The sequence below is a fragment of the Papilio xuthus genome, unplaced genomic scaffold (genome assembly GCF_000836235.2).
Source record: "Papilio xuthus unplaced genomic scaffold, Pxut_1.1 DF828142.1, whole genome shotgun sequence".
Lineage (NCBI taxonomy): Eukaryota > Metazoa > Arthropoda > Insecta > Lepidoptera > Papilionidae > Papilio > Papilio xuthus.
The window spans coordinates 1,706,156-1,729,351 of NW_013530507.1; the positions used below are offsets into that span (position 1 = coordinate 1,706,156).

A 23,196-nucleotide genomic window follows, 5' to 3' on the forward strand; every position below is an offset into this window, starting at 1 on the left:
TATTATAATTTTTTTCAACTTTTATTATCCATGCGTAATAAAACACATTAGCATTAAATTATTAAAAGGAAAAAAAAATTAAAATATTTGCGAGTTAAATTGAAAGTCTCTTCGCATATTTAATTAAATGACACTTAAAACAATTTATGCAGTAATTATTTGTGATTTTATTAAGATTTTGTTAGACTTGCCTTTGCTTTACCCGTGCTCTCTAATTTCAAAACAGTACTTAGAGGTTAGGATCTCAAAATGATGTTACAAAAATTAGTATTTTAGCTTTATGGAGAAAGACAAAGCAACGCTAAAAAGTGAATCTTACCTAACCTAACCCTCTTGGGGTGGAGCAGGGGAAAGTTGAGGGCAACAGACCACGAGGAAGATCGCCTATGAGGTGGGCCGACCACATAAGAGCGGCTGTAGATGTCCCCCTATACCAATGTACTAATAAGGCAGCGACTAGGGAGGAGTGGCGGCGCCTGTTAAATCGGGTCACTGATACTTGATGACCACGACCAGTCTGACAAGACTGTAACGACGAAGAAGAAGAACCTAACCCTCTAGGCTACGACCGTGAGATGACAAATCTTTTTCGATTGTCTATTATATCGTCTTGTTAATATTACAAAATTCACATGTATATTATGTATGTCGACGACCTCAATGTCCACCCACATGAAAGTTGTCGCCGAACATTTAGTAGGAAGTGGCATATTCGTGCTCAAATAACACGGCACTGTTATTATTGCTTTTATCTTTTTGTGCCAAAATAAGATTTTGCGACGTTCCAACAACATACAGAATAATTAAATGTGATATAAGGATACTCGATAGTATTATACGATAATGATATTTGGTATTTGGTTTGGATAGAGAAGTGCAGTGTGTACGATTAATTCTGTCAGAAAATATATAAACTTACACATAGAAAATAACACTTAAGTAATGAAAATACGGCTACGTTCTGACAATGACCTTGAGGCACTTTTTTAACATTGACAGTGTGGAAGATGCTTTTTTAATTTAGTTTGATTTATGGAAATCGGGTCACATAATTTTGTCGGATAATACAATCGACCCTTGAAGGCTTCATCAGATATTTTATGAACCATTTATAAAACCTTTTACTACCGGAACTGAACGCTACAGATGCAGCCTCACTTACCTTTAAAATATAACATTGTACAGTTTTTTTTATGTATTCAAAGAGATTTTTTTTCTTTCCTGTACTGAAGTAATGACTCCTTAATGTTAATAAACGAAGGTCCATGTAGTGATCTTGTTAAAGTGTACGTGGTGCACTCAAAGACGTTAATTGGTCACTAAGGGTGTTGCATCAATTTCTCGAATTAAACAAACACAGGGAGAAGTAAGTGTAGATCGGTGTGCTCTGTATTTTTACATATAACTATTTTTTCCCGCGAATTCATCGGCGCGGAATTTAAAAAATCTAGTAACATAGTCTACTATGTTAATCAGCACTAATGTTTTATAAGGCTTAGCTTTCTAAAGGGAAACATTTTGGAAATCAAGCTAGTAGTTGAGTTTATTCATTACGTACTAAAATACAAATCTATCTCTTTAAAATTTTAATATAGAAATTAAGCGTAGTGGTCTTATTACCACAAACCGAAAACAACTTGGATTTCTAGATGATTTTAAACTACAAATAGTGTATTAGGATTTAACAATCATGTTAAATTTATATTTGTAATTTATATTTAAAGAAGATAGCTAAAATGTTTATCATATAAACAATAAATAAACATTATTATAAAGTACATGTTATTAACATTTATAATAATTGATAACCCTTCCACAACCCATTAATTTAGATAACCATAAATATCAAAATAAACGATTTGATTCTTAATATTATCTGTACAACGCTCACGTCATCCTTTTTGTTATTTGTCTTTTACATTACAATACTTAAATTGATAGTTGATGAAATTTTGTTTTGTTAAATATTTATATTTAATCTTACTTTTAGTGAAGTATTTTCAATATTTATTAAACTAAAATTCCATTGCTAAATACAAATATACTTATTTACGGACGCAGTCATTGTTTCTGGTTAGCCATTCGGAACAAGATGGCGGACAAAATGGCGGATTGCTCTTATATCTTGCAACAGAACGTCAAGCTCATATCATATTGAATACAATTTTACGAAGCTAACGTTATTGTTGGATGTAATAGAGAGTAATTTAAAGCGATGTTCTCATGATCTCCATATTACACTAGAAATGACGTCACAATTGTAGTAATACATTTTGCCATCACTCTCATTCTCTTTGATAATACAGAGACAACAATGTATTATGTATTAATACATGTTACGAGGTCATTAAGGGACTTTATATTACTGTGTAGTACAAGATGCCCAGGATACCAGGTGTATTCGACCTGGTTCCGCACTGTGATTAAATTTTATTTATTTTTCGCACGATAGGGAGTTTTATTCGCTTCTTATTCGCATTCTCCACAAACGTACACGTGTTTTAGACCTGGTTTCACACAACGTGTTAAAAGAAAGTGCTCGTGATCCGCTCTATAACTACTATATTTGAATATCTGTTTTGTAATGAACTTAATAACATTTGTTTTTTAAGATACTAGCTGTCGCCCGCGTCTTTGTCTAAAAAATAAAAATTTAGGGGTGAACTACCCTTAACATTTAGGGGGATGAAAAATAGATATTGGCCGATTCTCAGACCTACTCGATATGCTCACAAAATATCATGAGAATCGGTCAAGCCTTTTCGGAGGAGTATCGGAACGAAAATTGTGCCACGATAATTTTATATATAAGATTAAAAAGACATATTAAATTCTTTGATTTTAAACGTAATATTAAAATTAATTATTATAAGAGGCTCTTCGTTTTAAAATAATATGTAAATATATTTATTTTATTATTACCTTCATGACCTTTTCTGTATTTACCGTTCTTACAATTAATTGTCCAAGTGCGACGACATTTTTACAGTTGCTTAGAATTTACATATAGTTATTTATAATGTCAATAATTTAGAAAGTTGCCGACGAATGTTTACATAAAAACTTCTTTCGACCTAATTAGTAAAGCTAACATATCAACGCTAATGACTTTATAATAACTTGATTGGTATTTTAATAGCTCCTGTTTGTAACAGTTTGCACTGCTGACACAATTGTACTAAAAACATATCGCCATTCTTATCACACTCTTTAAAAAAATAGAGACAGCGATATGTTTTTTACGGGTGTCAACACCTCATCCTACAGTAATATAACAATTTAGTTAACATAATATTTTCTGCTTTCTTTTATTATATTTACTGTCTCTTCTTAGAATGTATATATATTATGTTTAATAAAATTTGGAACTCGTTTTATTTATACCCTTAAAAATGATAAGCATTACAATATTTTTTGTAGGTTTCTGAGGCTATAATCGCCGCTTAAAGCAGTTTAAAACATATCTATGTTTTGTTAAAGATTAAAGACTGGGATGAAGATATGTTTTATCGTCGAGAGATTTTGGTCTCAGAAACCAACTTTCAATCATAAATCTGCCCATTAACATTAAATTAACGATATCGCTGGTAGAATTGTCAAAATGCATCAAATATTTTTTTAAATGACAACACTTTCTGTACATACAAATACTTACTTGATCTATTCACCCTTTGACCTTGACATATTGTTTAAACATAGATTGTCATCTGTCAATTCGTCACGGATAGTAAACATTGTGGTTTTTAGTCGAAAAAATATAGAAGAAAAAGAATTATCGTAAAGTGGTTATGAAAGTTGTGACAAAAATGTTCCGATGTGAAAGTGCCCTTTAAAAAGTATGCTTTGACACGACAGATTAAATAAAATTTGAAAGTGCTCAAAAGACTTGACGGATTTTTAGAAAAAATTGGAACTCTTTAGTTACTTCTTACCGTGTGTAAGTTTTGAATTTGACTTCTATTCTTATAATAGTTATGTTAGAATAATAAAATAATAAATAAACGTAATAACTTCTATTAAAATACAATAAACCCGACATTAAAAGAAAATGCGGTCAGAAAGATACAATGTGAATTTTCTACTATATAAATTATTATTAATAATTAATTAACGCTAGCCAATGTATTTTAGAATCCATTTTATGGTATACAGTATGTACCAACTTCGTAAACTAAAACTTGCATAGCGTTATATTTTATTTAATGTCAGATTTGAATATTTTTCATATAAAAGATAAGTAAAATGCATGCGAGATGCATACTCCAAATTATATTTCAGTATATTTTATGATATTGATATCCAATGCAATATTTGTGAATTATTTCGATGATTGTATTGCCGATTTATTATTTTCGTTCAGAGCTTAGCTATTATTCTTTTTGATTGTTGTAATAAAAAAAAATTGTTTAGTGTCCTTCGATCTGTTTCGATTAATAGGTACTCAGTTTTATTCCAGACTTACAATTTAAAATTAATTGGTTACTAAAACAAAGTTTATTTATCGTTTCTATCGTTATTTATTGCTGGATGAAGACACGTTTTAATGAAAGATACAAAAATCTGACTTCGCAGCCCTTATTTTAAACTAAATAACCGAGTTAGGTTAGTTCGCAGTCGAACTATTTATGTACATTCAATAAAAATTGTCATGTCTAAAAGAGTTATATTGATTTTACGAAATGAATTTAAACACGTCATTTATAAATCGCATGGCCTTTAGATATGTCTAGCAAATATTCATATAGCCACATTCACTTTTCGTACATCAAAATGAACGATTTATTTAATTGCTTGCTGTTAATAATTTAAATGGGTATTGCGAATTTTAAGAGCCTTTAAAAAATTAATTTATTTTCATATACTTCTTAAAGAAAAACACTAGTGTCATAAAATTTTAAGCTTAAATACTAAAGTAACCGCTAATATGAGTATCTTTGAATTTATTAAATACTACAAAATGAATGGATTAAATCCGGTCTATAAATTATAGCAGGTAGATGTTATTTATGCTAACAGATATGTATTTCTGCAGATCTTTCGAGTATTAATAAGGTTATGATAAATATGTCTACATGTAATCGTCTGTAATCCTTAAATGAATGTACAGTGGACTCCGTTGACGGTTACCCATCTCTAAAGTGATCGTCAATTGAACGAATCGCATGCATTGAAATATATTGAGAAAATAACCGACAAGAAAGTTACCGACTTTGATTTTCATTTAATCAATACATTTAATGACATTTTTATTGTAAATGTATGAAACTAGAACTCCACTGCAGTTACTTGTATTGATACGTATTGCCATCCCTTTCATTATCTTTAACAAAAGAGAGACAACAGTAGTCTATTAAATTATACAACTGTCACTGCTGTCAAAACACACAATAAGAAAGTTCGCTATTTCAGTTCGTTGCGAAGTGCAAGGCAATTGTTCTCTAACTGTAACACCGCGAAGGAAGATGACTGTACATTGTTGCATGTAACCACATGTGACTTCATGGTACAATTATATTGCTTCAAGATATAATGATAGGGAGACACAGTATGCCACATGTCTAACGGTTGCTTTGCATTTCATAGGGTTGCCACTACACATACTTTTAAAAAGAAATACCATAATTAGAATGTTTGTATATCGAATTTGAAAGCTCGTATTGTTCGCTCTAGTGTGTATAAGTATTTATAACTCTTTATATTTTTATTGATATACAAGCTGTCGCCCGCGACTCCGTCTGCGCAGAATCAAAAAAATATAAGTAGCCTATTTATTCTTCCAGACTATGCTCTACATCTATGCCAAATTTTAGCGAGATCCGTTAAGCCGTTACGGAGATATATTTACACAAACATCCATTCATCTAAACAATCGCATTTATAACATTGTAAGTAAGATTAGTAAGATTTGGTAAGATACAAATAATATGAAAAATCTGAAGCCACGTTGAGAAATATAATTCTATTATTATTGTGTTAAACTTCGTTAATTACGTCTCTTGTATTCTAAAAATATGCAGTGATATGGCAACCCTATGAGTAGATAGATAACCATAATAAAACAAGATATTATACGGTGATTTTCCAGAATAATTCAATCAACATTTTATTTTATTTGAAATTTTTATGCATATTTTTTACAAATTAAATTTTAGTAATCATCACTAATCGATATTGAGCAATAAAATTAAATGATTGGATGTTTTTAATGTAACAAAACATCGAAAAGATCAAATGCAACACACCTTATAAAACCTTATAAAATTGATTGAATGGAAATTTACATAATCTTATTAATATTATAAATGTGAATGTTTAGATGGATGGATGTTTGTTTGAGGTATCTCTTGAAGGGCTGAAGAGAACTCGATCAAATTTGCTATAGAAAATGGCTGGAAGAACAGTTAGTCTATCAATTAGGTTTTTTAATTCCGTATGGACAAAGACACGGGCAACAGCCAGTTCATCATAATTTATAAGTAATGATATACGATTACTGGCTGAATCTGCAATTTACAAGTTTCGATGAGTTAACTTGAACACATTCCTCATTACTATTAAATAAGTTTCGAAGAACTGTTTGGAACAATTCCAAACGCCACATTCCATTTTCACACAATTTCAAATTCCATCCTTACATTCTTATTTCTTACTAATTTTACTTATTATATAATTGCATAAGTTATACGGATAGATGGATGGCTGTTTATTACCAGAAGGACTGAGCTGATCACGCTGGAATATTGCCTAAATGTAGAACATAGTCAAGAAGAACACATGGACTATTAATCAAATTTTTTTATCTACGCTGGTGGAGTACATACGATTAAATACTATTTCGTTTACTTTCGTTTAAAAGTTTTTAGCACAGAGTAACTCAATGGCCTTCGTATTCGGAAGTAGAGTTACACAATGCATTAGAATATTCATCACTTACATAACACGCGGAACATTGTGACAATTCTTTATTATTTGTAGTAAATTTTAAAGACGAGGCCTTTAGAAAGTTCTTTTCACATACAGTGAACTTCCATATACTCGTAATAGCTGTGCAAAGACGTATTGTTATCTCAATTTTTTCAAAGGGAATAAAAGAGATCACAACATCTTTTTATTCTTAATTTATCAGTAAAACTGAACTGTTATAAAGGAGTTTCTTATACGACATTCTTTCTAATATTTGTCGCATTTGTATTCAGCTTTTACGTAGCACTAATAGACGAAGGAACGTGTTTTCTTAATTTGATTCTTTAATATTTAATCAATAACATAAATTTAAAACTAGAGGAAGTAGGCCATGAATATTCAATTTAATTATCCTATGTACTTTATACTTTAATTATTTGTTAAAGAATTTCTTGTATTCACCAATTAACATAATAATTCATGACGTCATTTACTTGTCAAGGCAGCAAGTTAAAACAATTATATGATTTCAAGCCAAAAAAAAGTATATGAATCGTGTAAAAACTTGTAACCTATTAAATAATTTTCAACACATTTTTATCAAATTAACGTTTTATGAACAGAGAAAGCGTTTTTGTTATGATTTTCCCAAATTATGTGACTACATTTAATGGCTTGTTTCATTTCGTAAACAAAGCATTTAAATTTAATTAAGATTTTGAGTGAAAATAAGGAGTAATTGATTATAATAATTAAACGTTTTATGATCCTAACTAATAAATAGTTAGATTTGATTACCTAAGTAGTTGTTCGAAAACTAGAAAGTCTTTTACCCGAAGGTAAAGTAGGATATTGGTAGGTAAGTAATAGGCGCAAGCGCCTATACGTACGGCAGATCTAGATGCTAATAATAATGACGTAATCTTCGTGATAAAATAATCATTTTGCATTACAAATTGCAGTGACGTTAGATTGAGACGTTAAACGCTTCCTGTAAGCCGCATCATACGTACTTAATAAACTCATGATTAGGGCTGTCAAAATTTAATAAAAGAAAAGAAAAACAGCAAACAAAAACAAATGACCAAGTCAACTCTTAACTTGAAAAGACAGGAGAAAAAAAATCGACGTCCGCCCTTAATTTTTAGTGAACGCCAAAAAACAACATCCAGTTCAATGAAATGTTTCAAACTTACCTGATCCTAATACACCAGTCAAACTCGTAGCCCGAATATGCATCATGAAAACACATAAAGTTGGCAGCCCTGTATATATTTGTAAACTATTTTTCTTAGTTCTAACCTCATTTATTAAAAATTTTATAATTTTTCTAGTCATATCCTCAAGTTGATAATGTTATATAAAAGGAAAAATTGTGCATTAAAACACACTTCGACACGAGTGTCTAATAGGAAAGAATTTATTCATAACGATTCACTAGTTCTAGCCTAAAAAAATTTTTCCATTTAAATTGTTAAGATAGAAATGGCTTTTCTTTCTTCCTTTTTAATTTATTTTTGCGAATTAAAACAATAAAACAAATTACACATCTACACTTAACGGAGATTTACTTACATGCTTAAAAGAAAAAGTTAAAAAAATCTAATGTCATTTTTTCAGCTTTCCAAATAACACGGTTACTAAGTAACATTGTATGCAAAATGGTTTGTTTTTCTTTTCGTATAACTTCAAACAAAGGCTTATTTATTATGTTTACCGTTTTAAATAGAAAGCCGGTGAAAGCCTGATGGCAAGGACCTTTCTCTGTACATTGTCGGATGCAGAGCTGTTATTTATTTGCATTCATATATTTACTAACTACTTATAGATAGACAAAATTTACTGACCCGGTGGACGTCACACTAAATTACAATAGCCCATTAGCGCTAAACTTTCAATGTTAAAAAATTTTAAATATCCTTGTGCTGTTATGAATTTCTTTTATGATATTTTCTCTGCTTAAGTAGGATTGCATTATTTCTGGCAGAACAAACCTAGATAGCAGCGTTTCTATCACAGGACCAAGTACGTTTGTCGGACTATACCTGTATCGATACCAATATTATAAAGAGAAAAGATTTAATAATATGTTTGCATTGAATAGGCTTCGAAACTATAGAACTGATTTGAAAAATTCTTTCACTCTAAGCTACACTATCCCTATTGCATACGCTATATTTATTACTAGATTTTTTAATTCCGCGTGAATGAAGTGTCGGGCCACTACTAACCTTTACTATTTTGATTTAACGCAAATATGAATAATATAAAACATACTACGCATTTATTTTTCGAGAAGTAACCAACTAGTATCAACATATTAAAACCAGAAAAACATAAGAATGTCAAAAAAAGAAACAAAATTACGGATTCTTTGTGAGGTACGAGAACATCCAGTTTGCAGAATAACCGCGGGTATGCACTGTTCAAATAAGAGTACTAAAAATACATTGTTGTCCTTTTTTTCTTCAAATGTGTGAAAGGGATGGCAATAAGTGTTATTCGAGGCATTTTAGTAGTGGAAACCCATTGTAAGAATAACATTAACAACATAAATCAACATTCTTTCGTAATTATCGTCGCTTGATCGTCTCATCTCGTGTTTATTACGAGCTTCTAGATCGAACAATGTAGACGCTTGTTGCGGAAGGTCAATGTTAACATCTTTGAATTTTAATTAATATAATGCCTTGATAATAATAAAAAGTATCTCCCCTTTTCACTACAGAAGATCGATACGAATCAACACTCTAAATACACTCCCTTCTTAATTTCAGACATTAATCATTAGAATCCTTTGTCGCGAATGGCGCGCTTTCATTATCAAGTGTCAGAATGATTAGTGTGGGGACATAAACGTCGACATAACGTAAGGCTAGTGTTGCGCCAGTACACCGGTACAGAGTCGGATTTTCTTCCTAACATTACTTATATCCTCTTTTACACAATCCATCCATGATTTCTACGCTTTTTCTCTGTATTGATAGAAAGTGTATTATGAATAACAAAACTTTAATGTAGTTTTAAGGAACAAATTAATTTCCTTAAAGATTTAACATTTCTTGGTAAATATGGCTGAGATATAATGACTACAATATTAGTAATTTCTTCGAAGACATCAGGGAAGCAAAACTTCTTTCTGTTTTAGGGATATATTTTTTTAATGAGACGATATCTCTTAATGGGTACTATCAAGATCAATGTAAAAAATGCCTTCTTCATTGATTTTCAATGAACCAGGAAAACGGTACAAGAAATATTTATTGTGAAATCCTTGGCATTTTCATACTTTCATGTTTCCTGTTAATGAGAGCATATGTGTTTTATTTTGTATTCTTTGTTACCATTCTTCTTCTTGTGACTCTTCATTCAAAGGTTGGCTGCTAAGTTAGAATATTTGTTGCTGTCTTGCAAAGCAATTCCTAATTAGCTAATTACCTACAACTCCCGAATACTGCATAGCCACGACTTTTTCCTACGTCCAGCATGTCTCCTGCCTTTAATCTCGCCCATCGGCTTGAGTAACTTGTTACAATTAAAATAGTAATTAAAAATAAAAAAGACGGTCCTGGAGTATATTAATCTAGGAGCAAACCCGTCGCGAACAAAGTCATTACAGTGATGAAAATAATAAAAATTGCATTGCATACTGACTCATTATTTAATGCAAGTTAATTGAAGGGAAGGTCGGATTAAATATGATTTGGTTCAACCTTAATTTACTTAACATCTTGAAAAAAAAAATAATTTTAACAATTTTTTTTCTAAACAAAATGTATTACGAGAATTCCTTATCATGAACAAGAAATGCTTATTTTTATACAAGCCTTCCAACCATATATTTCTAAGCCTCTTTGATTATTAGTAATCGTGTCAAATATGTTTGCTTAAATTAAAAAAAAACTTAACACGATGTTAAAGTAATGTATTATTTTTTCACAACAAAATAAAGCTATCCGATTTTCAAATCTATAGATAATGTACGCCCCCATTTGGTTGTTCATACGATACTTGTACCATTGTATGTTGATTACATCTCAGTAAATACTATTCAAGTATTAGGTAGTTCACCTTCAGTAAGACAAAAAGTCTGTCCTCAAATTTGACACGCATTCGTCACGAAATAAAGTCATACACATATATAGTACACTAGCGGTTGCCCGCATCATCAGCATGGAATTAAAGAAATAGGCTACGTAACTCCGGCACTCATCGGCTACCTTCCAGTAAAATTCCCGTAAAAATCTGTCCAACCGTTTCGTAAAATACCCCGAACAAATGCGAATTTGTGGTAAAAAAAAATAGGTTTTCGTTATAAGTAAATCAAATACATTGTTGTTTACGAAATGTATTTTGTTTTCGATATTACACACAGGTATTCCAATTTTAATAATAATTAATAACAGATTTGTAATTGTAAGTGGTTTCCGACTGTAATGGACGCTTATTGTCATCTCATAAACAACGAGACCACAATATGGGGGGAATTATGGCGGCAGAAAGGTTCAAAATGGATAGAACTAAAGACGTTGCTATAGCTTATATTAACTTTTTCACAATGTATAAACCGCTCGGTTACAATCGCACTAACTCTAGCTATATTTTAATTCTCAAAAACAATCCATCAATCATTTTCACCTAATATAAGATAGTTTTACAAATTAGCGACCTATAGGTAGGGCGAGATAGGGTGACAGCCCAGGGCGCTGGATATAATGGGACACCGTCGGTGCCACAGTAGAATATAAAAGGGCACCTGCGGTGCCTCCTAAGATAAGGGACATCTTTGAAAGACGTTCCCCAACAACAAAAAGAAGGCGCCCAAAAAATTTCGCTCATGGCTACGGAAATGTTAAAACCATCTTCGGTTTTACACAACGGTTAAAGGTTTGATGCCAATTTTCTTCGCCATGCGATAGTAGGAGTCAATTTGTCCCTGCGGGTAGGTGATTGTGCCCTTCTTCAAAGTCGCCTCTCTGTTGTTACGTTCTTTGTCTCCTGGCGCGAGAACCGGTAGTGATGGATCGATCTACATTTAAAAATGTTTTTTTTATTTTTTTCGTCTAGTATTATACGAATTTGAAGTATAATATAATTAAAAATGTCACTAGATTACATCTCAAATTAAGAAATGGAAACATGATTTTAATTAGGTGAACTTGCGGTGAATAAATTAAATAATTTTAAAACGCAAAAAAGGTTCTTGGATGTTGTTCTAAATAATATAATATATTTTTTTCAAAATATATCGCGGCTAGAAAAGTATATGTTATAACTTACAGGTTCCAAATTCCTCCAATGCATTAGACATTCAGCGACTCTCTGTGCAAAGCCCGGGGCGAAGCAACCAGGGTCAATCGCTGCAAAGCATTGTCCCAGGTCTGGCGCAACGTCCTGACTGAACGACCAACCTGGCACTTTGAAGGTCGGATTTGAACCTATATTGTAAAATGTACATATAGCATGAGTTTCGAAACAAAAAAAATTAAAATTAATTAATTAAGTGACAATGGTTTTGTTACCCGAAAGTCCACTACAGAATATTTCTACCATAGTGTTGAGACAGTAGCCTTTATGCCCGCTTGTTTTTTCTAAACCTCCTAGAGGCAGCAACTTAGCTGTGTCGAATGCCTAAAAAGATACATAAATACGAATTAATTACAATTTAAGGTAGATTTACAAGTTTGCTAATTCATTTTTATAGGCGCTTAGAAATAAAACAAAAGGAATTTAATTTATTTTTAAAACGTAATTTATGTGAAATTACCGGTGTTATTTGTGTAGAAATTCTGGGAATTTATAAGAATAAACCAATTGGATTAAAAATAAATACATTTAGTTGCTTGCCCAAAGAAATATATTGGTACTTGCATGATGCTCGATCAAGCGGAAAATTGCTTTGCAGGTTTAAAACATCGTGTAAATAACTCAATGTCACTATACCTATCTTGAATCTAATGCAAACTATGCTATAAGGAAGAGGACAACTGACTTATACGTTGAAAACATAATATAAACATCGTATTAATTATTATAACTACTGCACATTAATTTAAAATAAGCCGTCGTAAATAGATCAATTGTAAAAGATTTAATGATGTTATTACGAGTGCGAGACAAATTACGTTAACATTGGATTAAATACATCGCAAATCGTATTCTAAAACTTCTTCTACAAAAGTTACTTAAGAATTTTAATGGTAGGTGTTTTTCAGGACAGCGTTAAACTTTAGTAAGCAGTTCATACCAATTGTGCATCTGTGGTAACTTTGTTATCAGGTCCAAGCGCCCATCCTTCGGGTATCGGCTCATTCTTATGTATCTGCATCTCTATCTGAAATAATGTTACTAATATTATAAATGCATACGTTTAGATGGATGGATGTTTGTTTGAAGGAATCTCCAAAAGGGCTGAACAGATCTCGATGAAATTTGGAATACATATTTTGGAACATAACCTGGAAGAAAACATAGGGTACTAATTATGTTTTTTTTTAATTCCACGCGGATGAAGTCGTGGGCGACAGCTAGTATTAAAAAAATTGTATTTATGTACCACTTAAATAAAACATTAAAAAGGATTCCCGTGTCCTATACTTTTTATTAATCTATTTTTACCTTTCCCATAGCAGCTGTGGTTGTCGCCATGTCAACTAATAGAGAATCGCCTTTTAGTGCGGGCGCTGCTAAAGCTAATGGATTTGTACCGCATGCACTCTGAAATAAGGTATATCACAGGAAACTAACGTTTACTTACTTTCAACGTTTTTTAAATGTGTAAGATAAACTTACTAAAATTATAAATACGAAAGTTTAGATGTATAGAAGGTATTTCCAGAATGACTACAGATCTCGATAAAATTTGACATGCTACATCCATGTCTGTGATATCTGTCATGTCTGTGTATAGTCTGGAAGAACACATAGACAACTAAGTTCTTTTTCCGCGCAGACGGAGTCGCGGTCAGCAGATAATATTAAATAACAATGTACTAAACATTTAAGTAATAAATACTAAGAAGTAGGTTACTTCGATTACCTCTTTAGATCTCGTTGGTATCATAATAGGTGCTGAATTAGTAAATGCCAAGCCAATGAGACCCTCCTTCTCCGCTTTCATGGCCCAGTATCCTGCCATGCCGAAGTGGTTTGTTCCTGAATGTAAATAATTAACGTAAACATCCGAGATCAATGACTAATCGGGAAAAGTAGTTATTATTTCACGCGGTTTACTATCTTGTCTAAATCAAACTTCAGTCAGTAACATTGACATGGTAATCTTTAGCGGTCAGCACTGTCCTGTTGATGACAACAGAGTTCGAGTCTTCGATTGTTTGCCATTTTCTTCCATAAAAAATTAAACTTACGAATCTCACTTACGTTTAGCGGCCACCCAGCCAACACCACACTCCTTAGCTTTTTTGATAGCCAGATCCATGCAGAAGTTAGCAGCAGTCGCTCCTAGTGTATCCATACCGTCCACCCAGGCTGTAGCCGGTGACTCCTTGAGGACTACCGGCTTGCGTTCGGGATGTGTAATTCCTCCTTTTATGTCGTTCACGTATAACTCTGAGGAAATAAGCCTGAGATTAGTCGGGATTTGATCAGTTGCTGATTTTTATGTAACTTTCTCAGTCTTGGCACAGTGATTATGCATTATAATTATAATCTACGCGTCCTGAATTCGATCCCCACCATTATATTGACAATCACAAAACATATTGATGTTTGAATTATTGAAGTAAATTCGAACGTCACAAAACATATTGATGTTTTGTGACGTTCGAATTTACTTACATACATATGAACATTATGCTGACCGTCTTATGGCGAAGAAAATTGCGATGAAATTTGAAGATATTTGTATAACTAGCTTTAATCCACACCTGACCAGCTTATCGAATAAGGCCTTGTCACTCTAATGACTTGGTTTGAGCACTTCGGTAGGTATGTATAGCTGAAGACATGTAGCTTCACTTGTGGGACACTATATCTTGGGTTCCGCTAACCAAGTCTATTCAGTCCATGGCTGAAGTGTCCAACGGTGTCGGCATACAGCAGAAGGTCAGCGTGGGCCTTCGCCTCGGACTCCGGTGCTCCAGCCGCCAGCAAACTATCCACCATGAACCTGCGCACCTCGTCCACTCGCACTTCGGGCATGGCTGCAACTGACTGTATGAAACGCTTAGCCTTCTTACTTATATCTAAATCTATTACACTCGATCTATATAGCGGATTATACAGGCTGTTATTTTTTACAACTTTATAATATTCGTGGAAAGTTATTAATCATATCAAAAATAGGTGTTGTTAATAACAATTGTTCAAAGTTGTTTATTTTTTTTTTCATTTAATCAAAAATGTTATTACAATCAAGCGGTAGAATCGTTTATGTTTTAAGATTCCTAATGTATGCGAGATTTTAACCTATAAACTCGTTTAAGTAATTTGTAAAAGTAACAGCAAATTACTAACTCAAATCTCTTGTAAATAGAAAGTATTGTCATTATTCCATTCATTGTTGCATTTCTACTGCTAAGTTACCTTAGTATACAAACATCTAATGCACATTCTTATCCTTTCGTTATTCTTAAAAGCTAATCCACAATAAAACATGATTATAAATATAACGTAAAACATAAAATCCCGTTTTTAAAATCAAAAATATGACGTTTAAACTTCATTTTTATTCACATTTCTTTTTAATTAATTTAAACCATAACTTTTGTAAAACGCACAACATAAATTATATTTACTTACTGTGCTGTTTCTAATCATGTAATTTGGAAATAAATTAATCTACAACAAATTTGTAATCTTAAATTGAACAGACTATATGAGAATATTTAAATTGCTTTTAAATTAACAAACAATTTCCCAGGTTTTTGTTAACTTTTTTACTTACCAAGGCACTGCTACTGCAAACAAAAAACTGTCGAACCGACTTATAGCCGCGAAGTTAATCAACACGTTACACTATCTTTTGTCACTGAGAAATATTTAACAGCACGAATAAATTGTCGATAACATGATAACGTACATTCGTAAGCACATTTGTTTTTTATTTTTCTATAAATTTATATAAGCAAAGAACAGTATATATATTTACAATAAAAGTGTCTATAAACCCATTGCGGTTTTGTCCAGACTCTTTGGTACTACGCTATAAAATGCAAAGGTAGGTAAGTTTATTTTTTTGTTTACAACAAATTAGTGAGCTCGTTCATACCGTCATATACAGGGTGCACAAACCCTTTATAATTTTATTAGACTTTGGATTACTTATGAAGTACAAAGCCTTAATGCGAATTTAATCATTTTTTTTTAATTTTATAAAATTTTTAACGATGGTCCTTCAAATAACCCAAGTATAGATACGGTATGTTTCAGTTCCAGCGATTGTGTTCTCCATTTCTACCAATTATTCCATATTTGGATCTGTTATAGAAAATATTAAATTTATATCGTAACATTTCATATATAAGTTAAAGGTTTTTAATAAGCCTTCCAATAAATTTCGTGATATGACAAATTATTTTTTATTAAGATTTTTGAATTTTATATCTTTACTATTAATTTATTCTTAAGAAACAGAAAAATATCTTCTTCAGTGTACTTTTTTTGTGAAGACAATGTTATCAGCTGTTGTTAATAACACTTGTTCAAAGTTGTTTAAGATTTACTGAGAGTGTTATGTAAATTGTTTATATAATATACTGTTATCTAACAATACATACTAATTACTTTATCAAGTTAATTATAGCAACTACTACTACACTACTAGAATATATTGTACTGGATTAGAGATACGTAGAGCTGGATCTGCGGGAGCTAAAAGCGATGGACTGGCAGGAGAAGGCAAGACAGGCGACTTTGGCGATCTCTTGTGTCGGAGGCCAAGATCCACTTTGGGTCGATGCGCCAGCGGAATAAATAAGCAAGATTAGAGAAAATGTTTGCATTTTTTCATACAATTCAAATATGACTTGAATTCTGTTTACCTCCGGGATTAGATTTATAATAACAAAAAATATATACATATAGGTACATATACTTGTAATAAATATATATAAACATAGTAAGAACTAACATCCAATGGTTACGCAGGAGTAAATAAATAATAAAACAAAAAATAACTGAAGAAGTTACTATGGTACCTAATAACTTAATTAATTTATTTGAAAAAATAAGATATTATATTTTAAAAATAAAATGTCCTATTATCACATAATTTTAACTTGAAAACTTAAAGACATCTAACTACAAGTTTTTTAATTGAGAACGCTGGAAATAATTCACCAAAATTTTAATTTTTATTCGATTTAATATACATTATTTTTGTACACTTATTTGGAACTAATTACTTACTTGATATACCATGGGTTTCTGACACCTAAATCTCTGTATAAAACATATTGCCATCACTGTCTTTCATCTTTAACAAAACAGAGATAGCAATATGATTTAAACGAAGATTTTGTACTCTGAAACCCATGGTTAATAAGATAATAAGTAATATTAAAACGTTTGATTTCATTGGCATCTGTCTTATCTTATAACGCCATTATGTTTATTATTTACATTTGTAACGGTAGGCGTCGCTCAGGGCGCCGGGCGCGACAGTAGCGCGCTTTGCCGGTCGTGGACACACGTATGTACGTGGTGCCGTAGTTCATTTTCAACTTTTTAATGCTGTTTGGTTTTTAAAGTGCTCTGTATTTAAATTAAAGCAAACAAGGAAAAGACAGAAATCGATATATTTTCCAACACACAGGTAATTTGATTTCTTAAAAACTAACCTAAATGACGCATTTCCAAGGTTGTGTTATGTTTGTTTATTTTGTTTACGACGCCGCTTGAAACTGACAATTGATACGACCTGGTTAATTTAATGACCAATTGTATCCACAATGGTTATTTATACCTATTTCTTGGAAGTTTTAAGTATATTCTTAATCCACATAGATTAATCTACTGTTTATAAACGTATGATAGATAACCATAGATGAACCAAATAAATTATACATAACTTTGTATGTTTTTACGTTTAACAAAGTAGTGAATAAAAATAAAATAACTATTTTCAGCGACCCAAAACTCAACGGCACATGTTACTAAATTAGGTCATGCCATTTGAATATAGATTTTATTGGTTTCGGTTAGAGTTTAAATTTCTTTAACTTATAGACTAGGACAAATCACATTGGCCAAATAAAACATTCTAATAGATTCTACTTATAATTTTTTGAATATATAGTAATTACAGTCGAATATCTTATTCCTTCAAATACCTAAATAGCAATTAATGTACCAAATTTCTTATTTTTTTATATTACTGTAGTTATTACAGAAGTCAGTAGATAATGATTATTCCACATGACATTTTTGCCGGCAACAGGTTAAGTAGGTCGTTAACCCAATGTAACTGATACGCCACAGTTCGTTCCAACTTGAAATGTAAAGTTTGTAAACAAAAGAAAAAATACTTGTTAATTTATATGAAAGGCAATTATCATCAAACATATGTTATATTTTAATTTACCAAACTTTTTAAAAATAATTATTCCCGCTTTACATTTACCAGTCCAACGATCAAAATTAGTGCTCAATTCACTCAATGCATTCCAGCGAAGGTTTAGATTTTTCCAGTTGTGATTCAGCAATAATATCAATCGCTGAATTGGAATTATGAAAATCGGGCATAATATTATTCATAACCACAGCTAAGATCTTGTTCGTAGTTATTTACATAACAATCGGAACTAAGGTTCGAGGTTAAATCCATCATTAACATTATAATGGAAATACTTCATCTCTATATTAGTATAATCTTACTTCTTACTATTTTACTAATATTATAAATTGTTTAGATGGATGGATGGATGTTTGTTAGAAGGTATCTCCAGAACGGCTCAAAGGATCTCGATGAAAATTTGGCACATATGTATAACATAATCTGGCAGAACACATAGGCTATCTACTAATTATTATTTACTTCCATATTCGCGGGTGACAGCAAGTCTCTATAAACAATAGTGATCTGTTTACAATGCGTTTTTTTTTATTTCTAGGATTTATATAAGTGAGAATGGGTAAAGTAGCAACATCAGAAGCGTTGCGTTTCATGACGGACTGCCTCAAGGCGGTTGGTGCGGCGAGCAAGGCCGCGCAGCAGCAGGCCGAGCTGTTATTGCAGGCGGACAGACTTGGACATCCTAGTCATGGACTTAACAGACTCGGTAATAACAAAGGAAATAACTATGTGAAAAACTACGATACGATTAACAGAGATATTCCATTGCCGTATAGAGTGATACGTAGAAGTGTCTAGTAAATGTTGTTGCCTCTATTTTTGCACAAAGATGGAGGGAGACGGTAATATAATTTTAAATATGCATATGTAAGTAAATACATGTTTTTCAATAGTGAAAACCCACGAAAGAAATTGTCGGGATGATGTGCGAATTTAAGAAAGAAAGTAAAAAAACTAAAGATTATATTTATGCCTATGCTAATTGTAGATTTGGCAAATGGCATATCAAATGAAATTATTTATAAAGAGACGTCCTTCATTTCTGTACAGTCGATAAAGTGCCGTTGACTAACAGCACTGATAACAATGCCGCTAACAAAGTCACCTTACAATGTCGTAATAAGAAATACGTTGATCGGTTTTACAAATTGATTAAACGTTCAAACGTACAGTAAGCTTATCGTTTTCCATAAAAAAAAAACATTAATAAAACTCTATAATTTTCAGAATATTACATAAACGATATCAAAACTGGGGCGTGTTGTCCTAACAACGAGCCGCGTGTGCTCAAAGAGAGTGCGTCTACCGCATGGGTAGATGCCAACAATGTGCTGGGAGCCACCGCTGGTCACTTCGCTATGGACCTCGCCGTCAGTAAGGCTAGGGACACCGGCGTCGGCTGGGTTAGTGTGAAAGGTGAAACTTCACATATGTCGTATGATACAGGTCACACACATTAGGTCAAGGCCACTAATAAAGCAGCCTACACACATTAGGGAAGGCCGCTAATAATGCTAGCTACACACGTTAGTTTTTTCATGACCGTTTGTATCTTACACGCATAACCATTTGACAACTATAGTGTTTGTGTAACTCTATAATGGCTGTTAGGTTCCATTTATAAATATTTCGGTCTATTTTGTTTTAGGATCTAACCACTTTGGTATAGCTGGCTGGTGGGCGCAGAAAGCGGCTGACAAAGGTCTAATAGGAATGGCATTTACCAATACTTCGCCTCTACTCGCGCCAACGAGAAGTAAACAGGTAAATCAGACAAAAATTATGTTAACGTATACTTTGAAGCTTAGTTTGGTGGTAACTAGTGTATTTGGATGTATATTTCCTTTACATTTATAATAATATTAATCCCGTGTGTTATATTTATTAAAGTAAGATAAATTTTTAAGTTTTTACTCTGGTGAAATAAGTAACAAAAGTTTCTTTTATATTTTCAGTCGGCTCTGGGTACTAATCCTATAGCTGTTGTTGCTCCGGCGGAGAATGGTGAAAGTTTTTATTTGGATATGGCGACTACAGCTGTTGCCGTGGGCAAAGTACATTTTATTATGTTAACATTATAATATTAAGATATATCTATCTTCTATCTTTAATTTTTTTTTCGAATTTATGTCTTGAAAAACTGCGAATGTTTAGATGGATGTGATGTGGATGGATGGATGGGTGTTTGAAGATATCTCTAGAACGGCTGAACGGATCTCGATTAAATTTGGCATACGTATAGAACATAGTCTGAAAGAACACATAGGCTACACTAATTAAGTTTTTATATATATTCCCGCGAACGAAGTCGCGGGCGATAGCTAGTATTTGTATAAATTATATCTCAGGACCGCGCCAAATTAAGGTCCGTTATTTGACTACCCCTCTAGGTTAAGGGCGTGAGTTATCTAGTTGTTGCTTAATTTCTGTTATAATTGTGGTAAAAAAATTAACATATAAATAATGTGTGTTGTCAGATCGAAATGCAACTGCGTAAAGGCGAGCCTATACCGAATGGGTGGGCACAAGGACCTGACGGCAAAGAGACGACTGACGCCGCTTTGGTATGTAAATACGTTACATTTCGACTTTCTTAAAGTTATTTCATACGATAATTTTTAATTATCACTTTCTTAAATGTAATTTTATTATTCCAGGCATACGAGACGCAATGTCTGATGCCGCTGGGAGGTGTGGAGAATACTTCAGGGTACAAGGGTTTTGGTCTGTCCGCTATGGTTGAACTCTTCTGTGGCATATTGTCAGGTTAGTAAAGACCTTTATGCACTAGCAGATTATGGTAAAGGTGAAAAATAAGAAAGTATGTGTATTTATGTAAAAAATGGATATAACCTATATGGTAACTTTTGATGAAACATAACATAAAATCTCTATGTACCTATATGTAAATTGCAGGTTCACTGTACGGGCATCACATAAGGTCGTGGTCGCACAGCGGCGAGGGCGGTGCCGCGGACCTCGGGCAGTGCTTCGTGGCGCTGGACCCCGGCTGCTTCGCGCCCGGCTTCCACCACCGCCTCACTGACTGCATGCAGCACTGGAGACAGCTGCAACCGGTACTATATCTTGTTACAATCCAAAGCTTAAATGTTTTCAATATAAATCAACCTGCAGATTTTACTATAAAAATATAAGTTCGAAATACACCGGAAAAACACTTTCTCATATAAAAAAAACAGACTTTATTCATCATCCACTTGTATTGTACAGAATCATTACACGTTTTCACAAAAAAATTGAACAATTACAGATGTGAACTGATATAAAAACGGCTAAACACACACGTATATTCGTCCGGTAGCGGCACCGACTAGTTACCGAATATACGTGAATTTTTAGCCGTTTTTATATCAGTTTATTATGTCTCACGAAAGTTGGAATGATTTAATTACAGACGTTTTATATAGTTTAGTATTACAATTGCAATGAGCTAAATATGTTTTCAAAAGTGGAACACCATGTATATACTCTAGACAGTGACCTCGTAAAATACGAGTAATACTTTGAAAAGACACGTCGTTTTGCAGACTGATTCTAACCTACCAGTGCTGGCGCCTGGTGACAAAGAGAGGAAGAATGCAGCTGTGACCGACACCTGCGGCACCGTCACCTACCTGCAGCAGCAGCTGGAGACCAGCGCAGCGCTCGCCAACACCCTTAATGTAGATCCTATGAAAGTTACCTCGTAGTCATTGTCAGTAACCTAACCAGCCGCTAGCCGCCGCAGATAGAATAGATCTAGTTGGGAGTAGGCATATTTTACACTTTTCAATTGCCTAGGTTGAGGGGGTAGCTGCACCTCCCTTCCCTCCAGGCGACACCAATGGTTTGTAACTAGTAAAAGACGGCGTTTGTAAAGTTCTGGTATTGATTTGGAATTAATTATGAAAGAACAATCAATGGATAAAACAAAAAGGAATTCATCTTTATATTTTTACATTTGTCATTAATTTCACACTTTTAGAAATTCAATAATTTTATGTCGTGTTATTTTTTTTTATATCTCACAAATATATAAATATATATATATATATATATGCTAAGCTGGGAAGTGTTGACATTTTAAAAATATATATAACAAATCCATATGTTATGTTTAAATATATTATATTGTTTTCTAATTTAATCGTGATGAAATATTTCCACTATTATTGTAGTTTCGTAATAACTGAGTTGATTTTAGATGTTTTAGAAAATGATCTATTAGCCTAGTCCTTTTTACATTATTCTTTGTGTAAGTTTGAAATATTATAATGTAAGAAAGGAGGAGATTATTAACAAATATAAAGCAAAAATCGTATCAATTAAAAGAAGTTTTTATAAACAAAACCGATTTATTAAATAGTTTATGACTCACGTTTTTTTTTTGTACATGATTTATTTTATTTATCATTCCTTTTTTATAAATTTATATCAAATGCATGGTTAGCAAAAAATTGTCGCAACGATGAACTGTTTGGCAGTTTCACATCATTTCGGCGAAGTCAAGTCTTCATCAGCAGAAAACCCTAGTAGAGTTAGTAACGATGGCCAAGTGTGAAAGTGAACGAATAATTTAGAAGTTATAAAGTTAAAAGGATGTGATAAGTAACGCGCTACTCCAAGGAGATCGTACAACAAGAAGAACCATTGCAAGAGTTAATTACTTTGACTTTATAGTTGGTGTGAAAATTAAAAAAAAAAATAGAACCATAATTTTTTTCTGTCATATGTCAAAAATTATACAACAAAAGAGTTTA

The 23,196-nt window shown here is 32.5% G+C and overlaps 2 protein-coding genes across 3 annotated transcripts; one reads left to right on the forward strand and one right to left on the reverse strand.

Annotated features, from left to right (window-relative positions):
- Nucleotides 1-3,745: 3,745 nt before the first annotated feature.
- Nucleotides 3,746-22,230, forward strand: LOC106114419 ((2R)-3-sulfolactate dehydrogenase (NADP(+))-like). Of its 2 annotated transcripts, none has more exons than XM_013307615.1 (9): nucleotides 3,746-3,937; nucleotides 18,975-19,142; nucleotides 19,664-19,852; nucleotides 20,085-20,200; nucleotides 20,392-20,490; nucleotides 20,914-21,000; nucleotides 21,094-21,202; nucleotides 21,353-21,513; nucleotides 21,985-22,230. In XM_013307615.1, exons 2-9 carry the CDS (start codon nucleotides 18,992-18,994, stop codon nucleotides 22,144-22,146), a joined length of 1,074 nt encoding a protein of 357 aa, XP_013163069.1. In that variant the 5' UTR covers nucleotides 3,746-3,937; nucleotides 18,975-18,991; the 3' UTR covers nucleotides 22,147-22,230. The 2 variants fall into 2 exon arrangements, with proteins under 2 accessions (XP_013163069.1, XP_013163068.1); XM_013307614.1 differs by lacking the exon at nucleotides 3,746-3,937 and adding an exon at nucleotides 17,511-17,677.
- LOC106114420 ((2R)-3-sulfolactate dehydrogenase (NADP(+))) lies at nucleotides 11,431-16,067 on the reverse strand. Its single transcript, XM_013307616.1, has 9 exons — nucleotides 15,809-16,067; nucleotides 14,913-15,075; nucleotides 14,284-14,472; nucleotides 13,943-14,058; nucleotides 13,522-13,620; nucleotides 13,151-13,237; nucleotides 12,426-12,534; nucleotides 12,184-12,341; nucleotides 11,431-11,932 (listed from the first exon to the last, which is right to left on the reverse strand). Exons 2-9 carry the CDS (start codon nucleotides 15,061-15,063, stop codon nucleotides 11,774-11,776), a joined length of 1,068 nt encoding a protein of 355 aa, XP_013163070.1. The 5' UTR covers nucleotides 15,064-15,075; nucleotides 15,809-16,067; the 3' UTR covers nucleotides 11,431-11,773.
- Nucleotides 22,231-23,196: the final 966 nt, after the last annotated feature.